General features: G+C 37.7%; 1 protein-coding gene across 3 annotated transcripts in view; it reads left to right on the forward strand.

Moving 5' to 3' along the window:
* The first annotated feature begins 3,405 nt into the window (after positions 1 to 3,405).
* pik3r3b (phosphoinositide-3-kinase, regulatory subunit 3b (gamma)) overlaps positions 3,406 to 22,865 on the forward strand; it is a 214,834-nt gene continuing 195,374 nt past the window's right edge. Inside the window, exons 1-2 of one of the 3 annotated variants that reach the window (XM_083566979.1) lie at positions 3,406 to 3,792; positions 3,869 to 4,748. In XM_083566979.1, coding sequence (XP_083423105.1) covers positions 4,406 to 4,748 — 343 coding nt within the window. In that variant the 5' untranslated portion in view covers positions 3,406 to 3,792; positions 3,869 to 4,405. The remainder of the gene's footprint in view (positions 3,793 to 3,868; positions 4,749 to 22,865) is intronic. The other 2 variants (XM_083566978.1, XM_083566980.1) reach the window with 2 other exon arrangements.

Raw genomic sequence — 22,865 nt, forward strand, 5'->3', positions numbered from 1 at the left:
ATGCTTGACTTATTCCCTGCAATTTTCACATGCTACTGTTAACATGAAAACATCGCTGTATAGCCTCGCACCAAAGCACACACTTCACAATTTATTGATTACAGCTCTTGTCATAGCTGTGTGCTTGCATCATACTTGCCTCACAAGTTGTGGATGAAAGCGCCTTCCAAATAGATTATAGTGGCTTTGAAACACTTCAAAATAATAATCTTCCACCAAAGTACTTTAGTAATTAAAGTACTTAAAAACTAAAAGAAAGTGTTGCCAGTACTCACAGGAATAAAATGACACAATTTACTATTATAAACCATTTTTATTTGGAGATTTACTTCAGTAATTTGTCAGTTTTTTCTGTGTGGGATTTCTTTGAATATTATAAATTGCTGCTTCTTCCCAAAAAATGTGTGGCTCCTTGAGATAGGCTGTCATGGTATTCAGAATGTATTCCCACCTCCAGTGGATCCAAGAATAGACTCCAGTACTACCACAACCTTGTTTTTTTTTCACATAGATTTCTTCATTAGGCCTTACAGGAAGTTGTACAGCTCAAAAATGTATTGGTGAACTTTGTATTGGTGACCTTTTGGTATTATCTGGTAGTGAATCATGGCGTTTTCTTTACATGGAGGAACGGAGATGACAAAGCCCAAATATAATTTGGATGTTCTTCATAAAAAGCATTAATTACTATACTATTAAGTAGTTCGCGAAATCATGCAGTTGCCTGTGATCTCTTGTAGGCTGTAGAATTGCACTTTCCTTAACTTGAACTAAAGGGATCCCAAACCTGTTCCAGACCCTGTGTATAAAGTGTGCATACAGAGTAAGGGCATTGTTTATCAAGGTTGAAATGAAAACACCTGCAACACTTTCCTCATCACTTCTAAACACCTTTGGGATGAAATGGAATTCACCCCAGACCTCCTCACCCGGATCTCACTAATGCTCTTTTGGCTAAATGAGCCTTCCCAGATGAACAGAGGTTATTATAACAGCAAATGGGCACAAAATCTGTCCTCAAACTTTCAGACATATAGTGCCTATATACATAGCTAAGTACTTACGGCAAGGGATACTGTTATAGGAAAATATTAAACTACACCCTGGACACCCCTCGTTCATTCTGCTGAAACATGACAACACTAATTTTGTCTGCTTGAAGAATGTCGTACATGTTAATCAGATCTAATTATAGTAAATGAAATCAAGCGTGTGAAGCAGATGGAGTTCCAAGGGCAGGTAGGAGAATTGCATTCCCTAATTATATTTTCTATAATATTTTCGCTGTTTAATATGGATAGTGTTAAAAGGCATAATGAATGTATAAGGTAACAAGTGTTTGGATTTATTTTTTACCTCACATGAGAAGCATTATTAAATTACAGTAGGCTGAATGAATCATTTAATTAATTCTAAATGTGAAATGAAAACAATTATTGTAGCTATATAAATTAATTTTAGATATAAATTGAAAGATGCACTTTTAAAACAATATTTCAATATACACACATATTTGTGTGTGTGTGTGTGTGGGGGGGGGGGGGGGGGGTCAGTGTTTGTCCACTGATGTCATTGATGTCACTGAGCCTGAACTCTGCACAACTCTAGAAGTAGTGAGAGAGGGACACTGCAAACTCACTTTAACTGAGTTGACTCCTCTGAAATGAATCATATTGATTCATTCGATTCATTGAATACAAATGTAAATCATGAATTTATTGTCAATCACATTTCAGGGGTTCATCCTGTCAATATATGAGTATGATTTATTTCTTCACTAGCAGCACAAAATAAATTTTTTTTAGGTTATATTATATTTATATATATTTGACCTGCAATCCAAGCACCAGGGTAGTATATAAGCTGACAAGAATACATTGTCAGCAAAATAAAAAGAAAATGTCTCAGTAGGCTGATTAGTAGCACCAATTTGAGGTGTAAATTACTTTGTGAATATTGTACATGTGTGCTTGGTGGCTTTCAATGGACCGGCATGTCATCAGGGTATGTTCCTGTCTCAGTGTTTCAGGCATCTCTATCACGACTCTATCCAGGCTAAAGCAATCACTGCAGAGCTTCATGATATGTCTCTGAACACACTTAAGTAAGCATGTATTAACTCATGAGTGAACTGAGAGAGTTTTAAAAATAATATCGTGCTAGAGAATCTATGAACACAGCCCAGTTGTTGATTTTTTTACTCTTGCAGGAACATAAAGTGGGGTAATGCACCATTCGTGCATACACTGCAGCACTCTCGATTAAGGCCCACGAATGACTTCTTATTGAAGGATGAAGCTCCATTGATTTCTCACAAGGCATCAAGGAAAATCAAAGAATGAGAATATACCAGGAGCTTGTAGGAATACATAAAACCTAGTATTGACATGGAGTTTCGAGCTGATTTTAGCCCACGGCTCTGCTGAGATTTTAGGTTTCTAAACTATACAACATACTCTCATATTGCATAAATGTTGATATATACCTGTAAAAAAAAACTGATACCTGATAACAGATATATACCTGTAAAAAAACAGTGTTGCTTGTAAAAAAAGAGTATTTTAAAATGTATAATTATGTTCAATGTATAATCAATGGGCTGAAGAATCAAGGAAAATTATAAAGTGGTAGCTCAGCAGTAAAGGCTCTGGGTAAATTCAATTATTTGTATAGCACTTTTAACAATTGACATGGTCCCAAATCAGCTTTACAGAAATAATGAGGTTATAAAGTTGGAATGTTTTATTTTTGTGTCTATAGGTTTCTTCCTTATAAGTTTATCCATAATGAGCAAGCCACTGGTGTCTTTGGCAAGCAAAAACTCTCTGATGGTATAACCAAGAAACCTTGAGATGAACCAGAATCACAAGAGAACCCATCCTCAACTGGGTGGCACCAAATGTCCATTCATTACAGCACTGTTGAGGTGTTCAGTGCTGGGTGATTAGATGCAATCTGTAGTCTCAAGTTATTGTAGCAGAGTGTTGATAATAATTACAGCCCAAATCTATCCTCATAGTTCTTGAGTTGCTCTATATGGATCTTTAGGCTGTTCATGTGGAACCAGCCCTAGCTGCACAAAGTGGTCTCACATTTAAAGAGAGCTCCATCCAGAGGTAGGGCTGTCGGGAAGAATTGGGCAGATCTGGGTGATTGGAAGTTCTGGGGGTTTAAGCCCCAGCACTGCCAAGCTGCCATTGCAGGGCCCTTGAGGAAGGCCCTTAACCCTTTTGTATCATGGCTGACCCTGTGCTGGGATATGTTAAAATGAATTGTACTGCAATGTATATTTGATAAGTAAAAAGCATTATCATCATCTTCATCATTCTCATCATCTTCTAGCCCACGAGTCGATTCAGTTGACTCCCGGAAAAGAGTCGAATAGAAGGAGCCGATTCTTGCGCGACTCGCCCGTCCCCAGCAGCGGTCCAGCTGGGCGGCTCTCAGCACCGAGCCACGCTTCCTTATGGAGGCGAAAGAAACGTGCGCTGTCATTACCGTGACCTGACAGCCGCGCTCTCTTCTGGGATTATTCGCCTTTAGCCTCGGACGGCTTAATGCCGAGCCCAAAAGACGGTAAGTTTTTTTTTTTCGCCCCGTCGCTCGGAGAGTCGAGTTTGTTGTGCAGGATTAAGTTGGCACTAGTGCGATCACGCATCATATCTCAACGCTCTCTGCTTGGGCTTCGACTAAAGACTACATACAGTATGAGCTTTAAAGCGTCATGCAGGATTATAATGCAGTTCAAGCTGCCATGACATACAGTGTGCATACATGCAGGGTGCAGATCAGGTCAGTAGTTCAGAAGAAGTAGTATTGTAATATAGTGATATATATTCTAATCATTTGTGCACATCATGACTTTCAGGTTGCTTTCAGGAGTAATTATTTTAGACCACCAGGTGAAGGCAAGTGGACTTTGGATCGTGTGTGTCAGTCTGTAGGACCACATCTGACACCAGCCCGAAAGGACAATTTTAATAAATGTTGCTTTACTGTCTGGCGGCTGTCGCCAGTTCCGCAGGACCTACGGACGTCCACACTGCAGGTCTCTTTGTGCCCGAATCTGAGCTTCCACCCTCGTTCCCACACACCCCTCCTTGGCACCATCTTTTAATAAGACTGGGGCTGTTTCCGAATCCTCTGTCTGTAGTATTCGCCACACTCCTGCACACGTATTCCATATCACGACAGACCACAAGTGTCCCTTGGACAATATTTAGGGAGTGTGCCATAGTGGCCTCCTCTCGTTCCTCTACGAGGAGATAATCCAAATGTTCACTTCCACTTCTCAGGACGTACCGAAACGCTAATTCAGGATTTTTTTTTTTTTTTTTTTAAATACGTTTCTACATAAACAATCCAAATCCAGAGAAAAAACACATCTTTTTAAAGTGCATGCACAATGAGCTCAGACGGTTTCCAGTACCGTGCACTGTATGAGTACAAGCGAGAGAGAGGAGATGACATCTCCCTGCAGCCCGGAGACCTTCTCACGGTAGGCGAGCTAGCACTTTTGACCCCAGACTGCCAGGAGGGCGATGAGAAGAACCCGACGGGCTGGCTCCATGGCACAAACGAGCGCACCAAGGAGAAAGGTGACTTCCCGGGGACGTTCGTGGAATATGTGGGTATTGTGCGTGTGGGCCTGCCTGCAGGAAAACCCTGGCCTAGACCTGTTCCTCCAACCCCTGGAGTACCCCAAACACCTGTAGGACCACAGCCTCCAGGAGCCTGTGCTTCAGGGGGTGAGTGTTAATTCATCTAACTGTGTGTGTGTACAACTGTTTTACACATGGTTATGTACTTTTCTTTAGTTACATTATACAAATGTGTACAATTCTGTTTTTTATTTTGGATTCATAAAAAATAAAGATATGTACTTGCCCTGACATTTTGTAACTTTCAGAAGCACAAATAGATTGCAGATGGCAGTGTATATGAAACCGTTGAGGTTTATAATGCTCATAATTAGGCTTCTAAGTATAAATATGTATCTATAAATATAAATAATTGAAAATAGTTGCTAATATCCTCAGCCATTGTATTCATTAAAAATACAAATGCATTCACAGATCCTTCGTTATACAGCATGGGTTATACGTTGTACTCCATGCGTTTTGCAGTCCTGGCTTTGAGAACCTTGACATTTTTTAACTTCGCCTGTCTCAATTCAGGCTGTGAAAGTAGTAGGAATCATAGGACTCTGTTTGTGGGTGTTCACATACTAACTAAATCAGACAACGCAGTCCCAAGATGGCTGCTCTTTCGGCGTGTTTTTCATATGAGTCTTCATACAGTGGAGAAGTTGGCCTTTATTGTGCCATTAATGCTTTTCATCATTCGAGATCCTATTTTAGCAGGTAAGTATGACACGTTTGAACCCCGAGAAAAAAATGACGCATTTTGAATTATTGATCAGCGATGCATTAGGCTGACATGCTACACTCAGCCGGTTATTAACAAGCGCAAAGGATTTCCTGGGAAACACTGTCAGCTCACAGCATGGGTGAATTTCTCAGGAAGTGATGAGACTTTTATATGGGAAGACTGGAACATTGAACGAAGATGTAGAAGAAATCAGAGCGGTGCTGGTTGATTTGGTAATGGTAAATTAATGCTGATGTAAGCGATGTTAGCAGTTCTGTTTAATCAACCCCACTTTATCGCTGGCATTAATTAAACTTATATATATTCACAATCTTGGGCTTATCATTATTATAAATAGTACTTCATTCCCATGTCCAATTATAGAAGCAAAAGGAATACAGGTAGTCCCTGACTTACGATGGAGATGCGTTACAGTGACCCCAAATTAACTTGAAGATATCGTCGAGACGTGGCCTAACCTACCAAGGAATCTTAAAGAATAGTGATCAATATGTAGTATACTGTAGTTAATAATTTAACAAATTACAAGTACATAATTAAGCAAAGTAGAATAATTCTACCTACCGTAATGCATGAACTTATGAACTTTACAGTCTATATGTTTCTGGCACCAGTTCACGAGTGGAGGGTGGAGTCAGACGCTTGTTTTTCAGAGACCGAAGAGGAGAGAGACAAGAGTTAATATTGTGCTTTGAAAACCAAAACGCTGCTACGTTTATCTGCCAGGCGAAACTTCAAATGTTTTCAATTTTGTCGTATTGCTAGATCGAAAATTTGTAAGTTGAGCCATCATAACTCATGGACTACCCGTATTTGATTCAATAAATTATTTTCTAAAATAAAAAGGTCTTAAATAATGTGTTGCAATATCATTTTAATGTTTTTCATTTCTTTTAAAAGTAATATTTAAAAGGTCTAACAAGTTGTACTGTTTTTAATTGATAAGGTTTTATAAGGTCTTCAGCGTTCTAGTGTTGTCTTTAATTGTGTGTGTTCATGTGCTTGTATGTGTTTATAATTTGCATATTAGGGGTCAAATAAAAAAAATGTTAAGGCCTAGAAATCAGCAATTTATAGAATTACCCAATACAGAAAGAGAACATTTCTGTGAAATGCATTGCGATTTCCCATTTTAATTCAAGACATCAGCTTTTGTGTTAAAAACAAACCAAAAACTGTGAAATGTGACTTTCTGTATGCTTACTTAAGCCATATGGCCTGTTTAGTAGCAGACTAATAAGAAATACCGATAACCTTTATTCCACAGTGGGGAAATTTCTATATGAATACGGTTTAGAGGATCAGTTGGTTAGTTTGTTTATTTAAGGATTTTAATGGTTTTCTAATTAAACATTACCCCATGGATTTAGTTACGGACACCTTTAACTGATAGGCTTTTCAGTTTCTTAAAAACTAATTTCCTTGAACATCTTTTTCACATCAATTAGAATGTAAAATTATGTTTATTTAAAACAAAGATATTTACATACACGAAGTCCACTGGTCCACTTGATTTTGTTTAATCAAGTTAGGCTTTTTCAGGTAGAAGAATGTACCCCACACACCGACTGCACCAGCAGCAGCAGCTGTGAACTTCAATCTCTGGCTCTGTGCAGAAAAAAAAAACTCCATTATCACTACCACATCTCTGGAAGTGGAATGAGCATGGATTAAGTGCAGAAATCCTGTCTTGATCACACCATATGTGTTTAAGGAATGGCAGATGAAAGAGATTAGTGTGCATCCATTATTAATGGAGAATCCAAGGCTTTGAAATTCCCACAAGTAAAGCCAACGTGCTACGGAACAAATAAGGAATTACAGTAGTTGCTACCAGGTAATCCAGTTGACATTCAGTTGTTCATTCACGGTGACTTTAATGGGAAATAAAGTTGATGGCAGCTGTCAAAAATATCTAAAAGGCGTTTACTGGTTAGAGGATGTGCCGTTAAGAGAGGAACGTGGTTGAAGTGGCTCGATTGTTAAACAAAGCAGCGTCATTTTGAGGAGATCGTTAGATGATTATGACAAGGTGGCTAATATGGACTAAAATGCCTAAGGAGTGGCAGGATAACATGAAGTAAACTTCCTAATCAGACAATGAGTGAGAACAATAAAGAATGTGACTTGTAGAGTCCTACCGCAGTAGCAAATAACCATTCCTAGTGCTAGCCAAATGGTCAATCCACCCTCATTTAGTCTTCATGAGATCTAATTTAGCCAAAGATTAGCATAAAATAGTGAACATTTGCATAATGAATAGTGTTTTTCAGCACCTATTTGACGTGTGCTGAATTTCTAGGTGACAGGTCTAATGATTCTGCTAATAGTCATTCTAGTAATTGTATGCTAGTGCAGGATTATGAATGGTCCAGTTACATATAATTCCAGCTAATAAGCTAACATGACACTATGTTGACTGGTGAGATAATGGCTGACACTATGAAGTGTTTGTTTGGTTTTCTAGTGGTGCTTCACATTAGCACTTTTATGAGATGCACTTACTCTAAAGATCCTTTCTGAATTTGTTTAAAGGCACTGAAGGCAAACTTTTGCCCTTTTGTCCATAAACAGTCTGCTTTTGCAGTCAACATATACTTTTATATAGTTTTTCATAGTTTTTACTGACGAGCCATGTTTTTATTCAGTTCTCTAATCATAATGAAGTAATAAAATAAAAACATTGACTGTCTGACCTAATGTAGCCAGTCTTCCTTCTGCTAAATAACAATAATAATACTAATTTAGAGCTTTGATAAACCCAAGCTGCTATAGTTGATGTTTATCAAATTTGTTTTAGCGAACTACAGCTATATATGGTCAAAATTCTTTAAGGAATCAGTTTGGCGATCAGTGCTGACTTAAACTCTAATTCGCGTTCGCATTAAGCGTACTTTATTAGCTCAACTTTGAGTCTGTTCGATTCTTGATCACTTACCACTAACGTTATTACACATTTGACTCTTTAGTTTCTTAAAAATGATCTGTTCGATAGAGAATTTGACACTTTTAGTTCTGTCAAAGCTCAGTAAGAAGGACCGATGCCAGAGGCAGTGAACCAATATGGTCTGGATCTTTTCTGATTGCATTTGAGAACATCTTGTCTATGTCACTGTCTTTGCAGCAGTCGACATGCAGGTCATGCTGCATTGCCTCATTTTTGTGGCTATATTTAGAGAAGGGCACTGCTGCAGCCTGCTGTGTCCTCTGCCTGATGCTAAGAGATGCGTTAGCAGAAAATATGCTACTGGAGTAACACCTGTTTCACAAAGTAGTGATTATACTGATTACAACATTATGATTATAAGGTTTTTATTTATTCATTTATTTTTTGCAAACTGAGAATCTATTTAAGGGACCTGGACCTTTTTTCATCCATTACAAATCAAAACTTTTCCTCGCTACCATTTAAAGCCAGCCATTTTTGGCATTAGTTGAGGTACTGCATTTACTCTTTGCTTTAAAAAAGTCAGTGCTAAGTTTTGGCTTTGTGGCCATGGACCTGGACAGCTGCGACTCATTCATTTTCTTCTTCTCCCCATGGCAGGGAGGTGCAGACTGATCTGAGAGTCTGGCAGAACACTTGTTGGCCTTCATGCTGCTTTACTCCGGTCACATTCACTGTGACTGCAAAATATGGTGGAGTAATTTCACCTAGTTAACCTTTTTAAAAACTGTTTTAAAGCCAGTAACATATTACAACATTACTAAGGATTTCCTATTAAAGTGAATTCAGGGTGGTTTTAGGGTAGTTAGATGCAGATGCACTAGAAAATGAGAATGAACTTATGAACTGAAGATTCTGCTTTTAAGATACAAATCATCATCATAAAGTCATCAATTTAAAGTTTAGTTTTTCTTGAAACTTCATAAATGTGCAAAAAGAATAAATCAACTTGATTTATTTTTTACTTTTTTTTTTTTTTTTTTTACTGATCCTCTGAAGGGCAAACCTTTGGAAAGTGGCTAAGACACTTACAGCTGCACAGAAAAAGTATAAACATCCGTAATAAAAAATTTGACTTAATTAACAATTGAAAATAATACCAGCTTTTATTCATTGTGACCAAACATTGCTTGCGAACAAATTTTTGTCCAGGATAAGCTAGCTTGTTAGCTAATATTTAGCTATAGTTAGCATTTTGAGCTTAGACATGTTTATTTTGCTAGAATTCACATGTCTTGGTAGTTTATTAGGAATCATAGCATGGTATTACTTTTTCCCTTTTCCTCTTTGTTAAAAATAGTTTCAGTTTTGCCTTTAAGTGTCAATTTAGCATGCTAACTAACTAACTAGCTTACAAGTTATGTTTGTTTTATCAACAATGTCATTTAACAGGATATCAATTGGCCATTAAAACCAATGCAACAAATTTCTTTTTCTACATTGTATTTCAATTTTCTCCCCAGTGTCATTTAACTCTCACACAGAATCGTCTGAAGAAGGAAACACTGGAATCATCCTCTTCTGCGCTTAAAAGTCGAGTCCGTGTTTTAAAACTCCAGAGTTAAGCCAAGACCAACCAAAGACTTTTTTCGGGTGCTGTTTAAGCTCTGCTATTGTGGATTGTCAATTTAAGAGTCAAGGATAAACACTGTCTTTGTGAGACAGATTGATGTACCATACACATCTGTTTTTGTCTGGGGAAAAAATAACAAACCAGTTAAAAATGTTCTCCAGTGCAGTCGTTTTGAGGGCAAGTTAAAGGCCAAATTTATCAATGCCTTTTTTCAGTAAATAGGGCATAATAATTTTGGTATCTTAGCCCTTCTCATTGTTGCCTAAAGGAGCATTAAATGATCCTTTCCTTTCTTGAAAGCGATACTGATCTCTTATATAACTCTCTGTTTTTATCATTCTTATGTAACAAGAACATGCGGTGGCTCAAAGTGTTTGAGCGATTCACTAAAATTAGGAACTCTTCCTGGAGGCACTGTAACTTTGACTGCTATGAGTGTAGACATGTTAAAAGAGGAAGAATGAGTGCAGACATTAACCCTCACACATTCGTATACACAAACAGGCTACAAACGCTAACATCTTTTAGAGGTCATAGAATACAGTCAGCACAAAGTGCTCTTAAATGTACACATCCATTTGCATTAGCAGGGCAAATTGGTGCATCCATTAACACTAATGCACCTCTGAAAAGGCAAGTTTGCTGCAGGCATTTTGCACAGCAGAACTAATACAATCTGTACTCCAGAGAGAGGCTAGTTTCGAGCTGTCGTTTCACCTTCTCGAGCACAAGCCAGGGATTGCAACCCAACAACAGAAAGAAGGAGACAGTGAACGAGCGAAAGGCTGATCTAGACAGTTGGTTGTTTGAGGTTTAACTTTCGGTACACTTTGTACCAAACATGCCCGTTCTAAATTTTCTTCTCTCTCTCGGATTACAATGAACAGACTTTTTGTCTTGCCATTAACAAACTGGAGGATGGGCTCCTGTGCCACAAAGAAAGAAAGGGAGGGAATGAAAGGATAGGAGCAAAGCTTATCCATTCCAGGGTGAAAGCATGCCAACTGTCAGTGTGCTGAAGCATAACAGAGGCTCTGTCTACAAGGATGTGCATGGACTGGTTGCCCAATCAGTCAAGCACTAGTCGCCCAATCAGTCTGCTTCATGGAGCTTATCCTTCTCTTGAAAACGACTCTTTATAGTAGATTAACATTGTTTTCAGTCATTATGCATCAATGCCAAAGATCCTTTATTCATTATGCTTAATTATAGTTTTTTACCATTTGGGAAGATGGAAGGTAATATTACAAAGATTATAGCTGGAAATAGCTTGCAATTGCAGTCATTTTATTTTCTCCCTTTAATAAAATAAATACTGTAGGAAATAGTGCAACTGTAAAAGAGTCCTGAGTTTTACAGAGACAGCAGTTGGGCCAACTGCCTGAGCTGTACCCTTAAGTGAAATAGCTGTCCTGCTCTTGGTTCGGTCAGTTTGCCTGTAAACTTACAATATCCCTGAATGACACTTCAGCCCAGCATTGGTGTAAAACCCAAGATGCAGTGTTGACACAGGTGCTAGTCTTTTTCCTTGGCCTTGTCCTCAATTTACTTTCCACTTACTTCTAGCTTGCCTGCTTAAAGTCTTACCATGTGTCCCAAGTGACGGCATCTTCAAAACATTCAAAGAGCATGACGAATTTCAAGCCATTGGATTCCATAGCTTGTGTAAAGCCTTACTGAACACACATAGACACATGGGAGATATTTGATTTACTCACATAAATCAAATGTGAGGAGTGAGATCAACTACTAAGATGTGTAAGAACTGTTCTGTGGCATGCAACTTTAAGCTGTAGTGATGGCCAGAAGTTTTCCATTGTGAATATTCGCTAGAGGCTGGAGAGAAGTCAAAGCTTTATTGTGATCAGTGACGCTAATTTTGAAAACATGCGTTACCAAAGGTTGCTCATGACAGAGAACCCATTGCTCTGTAGCTGGGAATAGTTTGAAGGTCAAATATTAGCATATTCACAGACAACACATCTGTAAGTTGGGGTGACATTTTGTCCTTTGAATAGAGTCACTCGATCTTTTCCTATGGTTCCTTTATCCTTTTGTTTTAAAATTAGCACCATGGCACAGTGGGTATCACAGTCGTAGTCTCTATGGGAAGAGAGATGTTTTCTCTGGGTTCTTCTCTGGGATAAGTGGAATGGCTATACTAAATTGACCCTGGGTGTAAAGGTATAGGGTGTTTCATCAGGTTTGAAATCTCCTGCGTGTAACTTGTATTTCCACTTTAATCCCAACAATGATAGATAAACAAATCTTCCTCTTCTTCTTTCGGCTTCTCCCAATAGGGGTCGCCACAGCAGATCATCTGCCTCCATACTACTCTGTCCTCTACATCTGCTCTCAAACCAACTACCTGCATGTTTTCCCTCACCACATCCATAAACCTCCTCATTGGTCTTCCTCTTTTCCCCCTTCCTGGTGGCTCCATCCTCAGCATTCCCCTCCCGATATACCCCATGTCCTTCCTCCCTCACCTTGTCTTTAAAATGTCCTATATGCGCTGTCCCTCTAATAAACTCATTTCTAATCCTGTCCATCCTCATCACTTTCAACGAACATCTCAACATTTCATCTCTGCTACCTCCAGCTCCACCATCTGTCTTTTACTCAATGCCACTGTCTCTAAACCATACAACATCGCAGGTCTCACCACAGCCCTATAAACTTTCCCTTTCACTCTTGCAGATATCCTTCTATCACAAATCACTCCTGTCACTCTTCTCCACCCACTCCACCCTGTCTGCATTTTTTTTTCACCTCTTGACCACACTATCCATTACTTTGCACTGTTGACCCCAGGTACCTGAACTCCTCCACATTCTCCACCTCTTCTCCCTGTAACCACACCACTCCTCTGCCCTCCCTCCCATTCACACATGTACTATTACTCCTACTGACTTTCATTCCCTTTCTCTCCAGCACATACCTCCACCCCTCCAGGCTCTTCTCAACCTGCTCCCTACTCTCACTACAAATCACAATATCATCGGCAAACATTATAGTCCAGGGTTGACTTCGTCCGTCAACCTGTCCATCACCACTGTAAACGGGAAAGGGCTCAGACCTGATCCTTGATGCTGTACAACCTCCACCTTGAATTAGTCTGTCATTCCTACTGTACACTTTACTGCTGTCACACTGTCCTCATACATGTTCTGCACCACCCTCACATACTTCTATGCCACACCTGACTTCCTTATACAATACTGCAACTCCTCTCTCGGCACCCTGTTGTACGGTTTCTCTAAATCCACAAACACACAATGCAACTCCTTCTAAACTTCTCTATACTTTATCAACATTCTCAAAGCAAATAATGTGTCGGTGGTGCTTTTCCTCGACAGGAAACCATACTGTTGCTTACAGATGGTCACCTCATCTCTCAGCCTGGCTTCCACTACTTTTTCCCATAACTTCATGGTGTGACTGATCAACTTTATTACCCTGTAGTTACTGCAGGTCTGCACATCTCCCTTATTCTTAAAAACTGATACCAGCACACTCCTTCTCCATTCCTCAGGCATCCTCTCACCTTTCAAAATAACGTTGAACAATCTGGATCAAAATTCCTTTGCCATCTCTCCTAAACATCTCCATGCTTCTACATGTATGTTATCTGGTCCAACTGACTTTCCACTCTTTATCCTCTTAATCGCTGCTCTTTTCCCTCTTTACCATCCTGCAATTCCTGCTTTACCATCTCCACATCATCCACCCTTCGTGCTCTCTCGTTTTTTTTTTCCTTGATCATCAGCTGCTCAAAATACTCCCTCCATCTTCTCAACACACTCTCCTCACTAGTCAACACATTTCCATCTTGATCCTTTATTGCTCTAACTTGCAGCACATCATTCCCAGCTCGGTCCCTCTGTCTGGCTAAACGGTAAAAATTACTTTCTCCTTCCTTAGTGTCCAACTCCTTTTACAGATCCTCATATGCCTTTTTCTTGCCCTTTTTACCTGCTGCCGCATCTCCTTGTAATGATGAAATAAAGGAATACAAATTAATAAATGAATATCTCTTCACAAATCAACAAACATGGCCATAACCAAGGACACTGAGGTCCAAACCTCAGTAGTTTTGGATGTTTTCTTTATTTATTATTTTTATTCTATAGCACCCTTGAAAGGTGTATATCCTCACTTTCTTATCAATGCTCCATTTCTAAGCAAATAGGCCGTTATATACAAATAGGGAACATTTCAGTTCTATAATTTTATAGATCATTTTTCTTGCTTTTTATAATGTTATTATTAATTTATTATATACTATAAGAAATTTTAATACATTTGCGAAAATCTTGATGTCTTAATTTTCGTGGAAGATAAAAAGCTAGATACAAATAACATCTATTGTAATATAGTTATATAACTATAATATCTGTAGAAAACCAATTAACATCCCATAATATGATCTCTTTTTGGATGAAATGTATTAATTGTTCAGTTTACTATTAGCAAACTTCAGAAAAAGCACTGAGAAAATATACCATTCGTATTTTTTGGAGGCTGCTTAAGAACTTTTTGCTAAGGCTGCTTAAGAACTGTTGGAAAATGTATGGAAGATTGAAAGGCTAAAATAATGAAGATGAACCAAATAGCAATTGTATGTATCTCTCTCTCTCTCTCTCTCTCTCTCTCTCTCTCTCTCTCTCTCTCTCTCTCTCTCTCTCTCTCTCTCTCTCTCTCTCTCTCTCTCTCTCTCTCTCTCTCTCTCTCTCTCTCTCTCTCTATATATATATATATATATATATATATATATATATATATATATATATATATATATATATATATATATATATTCCACATTGTGATACATTAACTATGCCACTGTTCTGCATTGTGGACTGCTCTACAGTTTTTATCCTCGTCCCAACCCAACATTGACTTTATTCATCGCAATCCCAACATTTTTCTTGCAATTTATTTTTTCGCAATTCTTAGTTTATTTCTCACAATTCTGACTTCATTTCTCACATTTGTGACTTTCTTTCTTTCAATTCAAACTTTTTTCTCCCAATTTTAACTTTTTTCTCAAAAAGTTTTAATAGATATCAATCAGTGTTTGGCTCATTAATATCTTTCTATTAATAGATCAGTGTGCTGAGAGTAACATTAGAGTCTTTTCACATAAACGGAGTTGATTAAGCAAAGAGTCTTGTGACAAAAATGATAATAGAAACATTATAGCCATAATAAATCATAGTATTTTGGATACTTCAGTACATTTGAAGGCCAATACTTTTGTACTTTTACCCAAGTGAAAGTTTAAAGTTATATATAGCTCTACAGTTTTTATCTTTGTCCCAATCCCAGGCACAATATAATTGGGGGGGAATCAAAACCTGATAGTGTTAGTTTGCTTAACACAAAAAGTTTAAGGTAGAAGGTTTTAGTACCACCAGCTGACATTCAGTAAGTGGTACAGCATTAACTGTGTGATTGTTGTTGGTTTATCGTGTCCCAATGACATAAAAATGACTTTGGTCAGCTATAAATCTCTCCCTGTGGAGCTTGAAACTCAATTATATCAACATTTCAAGTTTCTGTAATGTGTAATATGCTGGGATTTCAAAGCTTCAAGGTTCTCTCTGTTTTATACTCACAACCCTGTTCAGTGTTTTCCCTCAAGACACGCACATGAGCTCACTTGGATGGTGTTTTGTTTTTAGTACACTTATTTCCAAGGCTTGGTATGAACTGCCCTTGAACTTCTCTTATGGGTTTGGCCTCTTGTTTTCTGGCTCCAATATGGCCCATTCTTCGTTCTCTTTCCCCTCCATTTGTCTTTACGCCTCAACGTTGTTCTTTTTGGCATGCCTGTGGCCGTTCCTTTCCTCTGCAATCCTCTTTCCTTGCTTGTAGATGAGGCAAACAGAATGGGAATCTGATGTTTTTTATCTTTAAGCATCATGTTTTTTGAATGAAGGACGAAAGGAATGGGTCACTACTGTGGGGGACTATGCAGTCCTGTGAAAGACTTTGTTTGAAGTATGCCCTCACATACCCAAGCAATAAAATAAGCTCAGGGAGGTTGAGGAGTGCTCTAACAATCCTGACATGAAGGAACCGATGTTTTCTTTTCTTTATAAGATCTGTTGATCTGACTTTGACATTGATGTCTCTAGTGTTTAAACTTCTTAGAATAAAATATTTGAAACCTGCTGTTTGTAGATGTGGAAAACATCAAAAAAAAGTTGGTTTAAGCATAGAGCATATAACAGACTAGAACTGAGAGAGAACCGCTGGCTGTACCGTCCTCCAAACTGATTTGTGCTGATGGCTGTAGTAAACATAGTATGGCTGCCATGGGAACAGAGGAATGTTCTCTGTGCTCTGTGGCACACTTGTGGCTTGGGTGAGCAGACGGTTGGGTCCACCGTAGACCACATAATGGCAGGGTGTGCTTAGATTGAGGTCCCCCTTGGCCTATGTCATTCCCCTTGTTGGACTGACAGCAGAGTAGAGCCAGGCCTCTCTGTTGGTCATCATCCACCATGAGGGAAACTCCCTTCTTCGAATTAGTATGGTCTGTACCTGTCACGCTATGTGGACAACTCTGAGATTAGGCTTTAGTCAAGCATGGAAGAACCTCCTTTTTTACATACCAGAGGGTAGCAAAGCATGTTAGACTTTTAAAAAACAACAGCTTTTCACTGGGGTAAAGATCAGTATAACCTCAACACTTGGATGTAGTTGCTTGTTTTGATGCCTCAGAAAAAAACAGATCAAGTCTTGGCATTTTAGTGTGTTGGAAATAAATCTCCTGAACACATCTCGCACGGAGCTCATAGGCGTTAAAACAAGTTGGAGTTACAAAAAGGATTTCTCCATTATGCTAATTTCAACTGAGCTTTCCATACAAATGTTTACCCAGCTCAAACTATCCTGCCACAGACATTTTAAAGAATTGGTTGAGCTTCTATGGAAGTGCGTTACCGTTACATGAAAAAAAAGAGATCGTTTTTTAGCTTTTTTTTCCTCACAATTCTCACAACTTTTTGTGATTGAAAGAAGAAATAAACTTTTTTTTTCTTCCAATCGTGACTTTTTTCTAGCAATTCCAAATTTTCTTCTTGCAGTGGTGACTTTTTTTCTTGCAATTCTGACTTTATTTCTCACAATTCTGACTTCATTTCTCACAATTCTGACTTCATTTCTCACAATTTTTCTCACAGACTTTCTTTCTTGCATTTGTGACTTTCTTTCTCACAATTCAAACTTTTTTCTCTCAATTTTAACTTTTTTTCCTCCCAATTCCGAATTTATTTCTTGCGATTCTAACCTTTTTATTCGCAATTTAATAGTTTATTTTTAATAGTTAAAAAGAAGGTTTTGGGCTCATGATCATTTGAACAGATATCAATCAGTGTTTGACTTATTAATATCATTCTATTAATAGATCAGTGTGCTGAGAGTAACTTTAGAGTCTTTTCACATAACCTGAGTTGATTAAGCAAAGAGTCTTGTGACAAAAATGATAATAGGAACATTATAGTGATAATAAATCATAGTATTTTAGATACTTTAGTACATTTGAAGGCTTGTACTTTTACTCAAGTGAAAGTTTGAAGGAAGCACTTGTACTGGAGAAATATTTTACATACTGTATCTCTACTTTTACTCAAGTACATGGTTTTCTTAAAAAAATTTTATGTAAAAATTGTTTACTTGATTCACTTGTGTTTGATTTGAGTAAACATAACTTAAAATTTGAAGTCATTCTAACACTTATTTTTAGTTGAATATGCTAAATGCTTTTAAGTATCTTGTTCTGTCAAATTACTCGACTTAACTTTTTACTTACATTAAATTTTATACAAACGCAAGAAAACAACAACCAATTTATTTATTTTTTATTCAACTTTTAATTTCAAAATACAAACAAGTAAAGAAACAAGTTTAAAACAAGTTTGCCAATGTTTTTTTTCACACCTTTGAAAAAGAAGAGTCAACCTTTTCAAGGTAAAGAAATATCTGCTGGACAAAATAGCAAGTGTTTTTTGGAACATTTTGGATAGTTATATTGCAGGGCATAAATTAGTCCAAAAAGAAGACAGGAGGTCTGAAGCAGGTTGTTTAGTTTCATTACAGTTCCAGTATCATGCCAGTTATTTATTGCTGTTAATAAAACATGGTATATAACGTTACTTTGAAATCACTCAACAGATTTACTAAACTGTGTTCGTCCTGTAGCACTGTCTTCTTCCCTGGAAGCATGTTGTTGAAGCTATGTGTCGAACTCGCAGGGGTTAAACTGGACAGTGTCTGACGCAAGCGAGTGAGAAAACCATCCAGTTTTCTGTGCTCACAATCACAATTTTCCTTAATAGGAAAAAATAAGAACAATAAACAGACGACTGAAAAGCCACGAAACTCACAGCTGTTCAAGCGCGAAATGTCCTAAAATGTTTAAAACAATGTATTTTCACTATTCACAAATCATATTGGGGTAGAAAAAAAAAAATAAAAAAAAATTAACAAATGGTATCATGACAAACTACGTCTTCTGTATTCGCCTGTGGTGTTCAAGGTGTATAAGTGTAAGAAATATTAAAATGTTTTCCAGTAGTCACAAACGGCCTCTTGATGGGAAATAAAAACAAAAACTGATTAAAAGATTTATAATCTAATTACCTACCAAAAACTCAAAGAAAGCACTTTTTATAGTAATACACCTAATCTTAAATAATCTAAGTATGTTGCAATTACATTTATTCATTAGGTATAAAATCCAGGCTAACTGTAGAATTCTAGCATCATAGAACAGTTTTTCACTTTATCTGTTTTTAAGCTAAAGTTTTTTTTTTTTTTGCCTGCCACTGCATATCAGTCTCCAGAACTGATCTGGGAATTAATTTCAGGCCAGATTATTTTACAATCAAGTGAGAATTGTACCTGGATATGGCTGTAATGTCTCTAAAACAACACAACCAAGTGGCACACAGTTGCATTATTTTTTTCTAAAGGAATTCTTTGCCATGTTTAGCAGTAAAAACAGTGTAATCATACTCATGGGTTTGGTAAGGACCAGAATTACCATTCTGAGTGTGAGTTTTAGGTCTGGGTAAACTCCTGTTTGGGTATAATGCAACAAGAAAGCAATATAAATCAACCTAACAACAAGAAATGCACCATACATACAGAAAAAAAAGAAAAATGTGTGCTATATATAACAATTAAAATATTACTTATTAAAATATGATTTTCTGTGCTGGGATTTTCTGTACTTGTGTTTGTTATTTTTGCATGTACTTGGCAAAGGTTTTGTTTGTCTTTTCCATTACCAGTTTTTTTTTTTTTACGAGTTTTACAAGTATGTTTCAGCCCTGTATACCTACCCCACAGTTTTTTAATTTTGTGCTGAAACCAAACCAAATCAAATAGCAAACAAGCCAAAAGTATTAATTTCTCACTCGCCAAGCGGACTTAAACTTGTGAAAGCCTCCTTAGAGTCACAAGCAGGCATACAGTGAGACTCCTTCAGGTTATTTCACCCAAAATTTAATATCGAACCCCAGAAATAAAAGCTATCTAGAAAATTATTCAGTTAAACACCATGCTAGTTTTGTACTACAACCTTTGTAATTGTTGTTTTGCAAAAATTGCTCATTTTCCGAGCATCCCTAGCTGCATCAACACTGTTCTCAAGAAAATAAAGCCTGCTACCAGATTTACTCTTCTCTTTCCACTCTATTAGACTGTACAAGCTTCTTCCAGTTGACTTAAAAATGGGCCGTGGCATTTAGACTTGCATTTAAATGTATACGGGTGTCCATGCCAAGTAACTAATAACAAGGCCTGCACAACAATAGACCTGTCAAATGATTGCATTTATCAGCATTGGTTAGTTAGCCCAAGTCCAGCAACATCAGCGGCTCAACAGGAACCTTTCCTGATTCTCTCAAAAATCCACACTGATATTTTATTTGACATTTTTTTTGTATTGTGTTCTTAACAATAGCGATTTTCATTATTCTTTATAGAATATATTTGGATATAGATTTAGAATCCTAATGAGCAAGCCAGAGGTCACAGTGGCAAGAAAAAGAAACTTCATGAGATGACATGAGCAATAAGTGTTGTGAGAAACCAGACTCAAAGAGGTGACACCACGTAGCACTCAAGCTCCAAAAATAAGTAGACAATGTCTCTGTCTTTGTCTTTGACCTCATATTCTGTACTTCTTTTGCATAATCTTTTTTCCTTATGAACCCTGCATGCGTTCTTTTGTCTTCTTTTTTTCCCTTGGATCCATTGCTTGTTGCATTTAGTCATCCTTCTTCATTAGAAGACTTCTTAAAGCTTTTACTCGAACATGTCAGTTCGCTACACGTCATCTGCCCTTTTTCACCAAGCCTGTCAAGAACAAAGCTCTTTTGCAGAGAAAAATACATCAGCCATTTTGTTATTCACTGGTGCTGGGTGATTAAAGTGAATTGAAGTCTGTTGTTCTGTTACTGAACGTGACCTTTTTTGAAACCGACGAAAGAAAAAAGAAACGCTCAAATTGCCAATCAAGAGAGGTGATGGGATTATGATGACAGAGTGAGAGAGAGACTCTTCAGTTCACCAAGATGACAAAGGTTCCTGATGTTAAAAGGGGGAGAAAAAGGAAAAATGACAAAATTAGACCCGAAAAACGCTCCTATTTCCACAAAAACAAAAAACACTCACACAAGCAGTCAAGTTAGATCCTAATGGTGGGGAGATAGAAGGGATGTTCTGAGAGCAGTGGTACTCTTTGGGGAAATTACAGTCATTTACTGGATGGGCAGCTCCAAGTAAAGTTAAAGACCAGCATGCATGCTGAAGGGTGCTCGCTTCAAGCCCAGAGACTGTCAGTCAGCCTGACTTCAGTCTCGCTCTGCAATTTCTCAGCACTCTTGATGTATCCGATTGTCTAATTTTTGCTCAATTGCTATATTTTTCATTCTCCTTCTCCCTCATTTATATTCTTTTTTTTTTTTTTGCCATGCTGATCCCTGCCTCTGCACTACTTGTCACACATAGTGTATAATGAGTGATTCTCTGCCAAGCATTTTCTCTCCAAGTCTCTCTCTCTCTCTCTCTCTCTCTCTCTCTCTCTCTCTCTCTCTCTCTCTCTCTCTCTCTCTCTCTCTCTCTCTCTCTCTCTTTCCCTTTCTTTCTCTCGGTGTCTCTCAATCATTCTTTCCCTCTCTATAGTGTAGCAGTTGAAGAGCAGGAAAAAAACATCACTTTAGTTAAAGCACCTCCCAAAATAGATCTGCATCACTCCAGATAAAGATCAGACAGAATGCAAAGCCATTGTGCCCCTTTCTTTTCCTCCCTCTCTATCTCTCTTTCTTTCTCTTTCGTCTGGGGGCATGTCAAAGCAGATCAGAAAGGTACAGAGATGACACTTGGGGAAGGAGAAGGAAATCTGGAATATGTACTAAGCCTCTGGGAAGGCATGATTCGTATTGTACAAGATGACGCACAAGAGTTTTATTGCTGAAATGGGATCAGGTTTTGCTGTCATATATAAAAATTGTAGCTAAAACATGAACTCTATTTAATTAAAGTGTTCACATATTCCGTTTCTTGGCACAACGGGAAGATTATCTATAGAGGAAACTGGATACATTTACCTGTGTTACTTGGCCTTGAGTTAGAGCTATATTTATTTTGTCTATGAAAGAATATGAGCATATGTTACAAAATAAATATATAATATAAGTGAAATGATATACAGTCTGGAACATATGTATTTGAAAAGTAGCCCTTTTAGTATTTTTGGAATTTTGCCTATGTACACCATCTCAGTGGATTTGATTGAAGTCGGAGTTTTTCTGTTCATGGGAACTTAATGTCTGGTCCAAAAAGGTGTCAATGCAAGTGGAGGCAGCTATCATTAGAATAAAAAACAAACCTATAAGTGAGATAGCAGAAACATTCGGGGTGGCTAAATCAAAAATTGAGAACATTCTTTAAAGAAAAGAATAAACAGGCAAACCAACACCACCAAAAAACCTAGAAGATTATGGAAGACAGCTAAAATTCAAGCTTATGGAAGACAGCTAAAAAGAATGCAAGCTGTTATTTTCACTACCACGCACTTTCACACTTTATGTACATCGCTGATTTGTTGTATAATCTGTATCCCTATTTAATACTTACACTGCCTATATTGCATCGCATTGTCTTTATTGTTTTGTATAGTCTGTTTTTGTCTTGTCTGTTTTCTCTTGTATAGTCCAAGCTGAATGTATAGTGTTATTTATGTCTGTACTTTAAGAGTCACTAACAGCTGGAACCAAATTCCTTGTGTGCGTGTCAACACACTTTGCCAATAAACCTGATTCTGATTCTGAAATAGATGTTCGCAGAATTCTTTTCTTGGCGAAGAAAAACACCTTCACAAAATCTGGCGATCTATCTAGAGGTAGCTGTTGCATTGGCAAAGTCTACAATCAATAGACACCTTCATGAATGAAAATAAATTTGGTTTATGAGTAGATGCAAACCTTTAAAATTTCTAAAGAAAAGAAAGTTCAGATTGAAGAAGAAAAAATAAGACCCAGATTAATTTATACCAGAATAATGGAAACAGTTGAGTATGAAGAAGGAAAGGAGGCGCTCATGATCCAAAGCATACCACATTATCTGTCAAAATTAGTGGATGCAGTTTTATGTCAAAGGAACTGTGTCACTGGTCTTTCCTGATTACATAACTGCTGATAGAAGTATCAGAATAAATTCTTGAAGTGTATAGAGCTATACTTTCTGTTCATATTTGTCATCTTAGCTTGTTTTTGTCATGTTGGTCACCCAAAATACATCTACAGCAGGTGTTTTTTTTTGGTCATTTTTTCAGTAGCCAGTAGAATGATGTCCATTTAGGATTTTAAGCATCTCAGTGAGGCCTTGTGTGCTGTGGATGGGAGTGGGGTCCTTTTATGTAAGAGCATTTTGATC

The sequence above is a fragment of the Silurus aristotelis genome (assembly GCF_946808225.1).
Source record: "Silurus aristotelis genome assembly, chromosome: 2".
NCBI lineage: Eukaryota > Metazoa > Chordata > Actinopteri > Siluriformes > Siluridae > Silurus > Silurus aristotelis.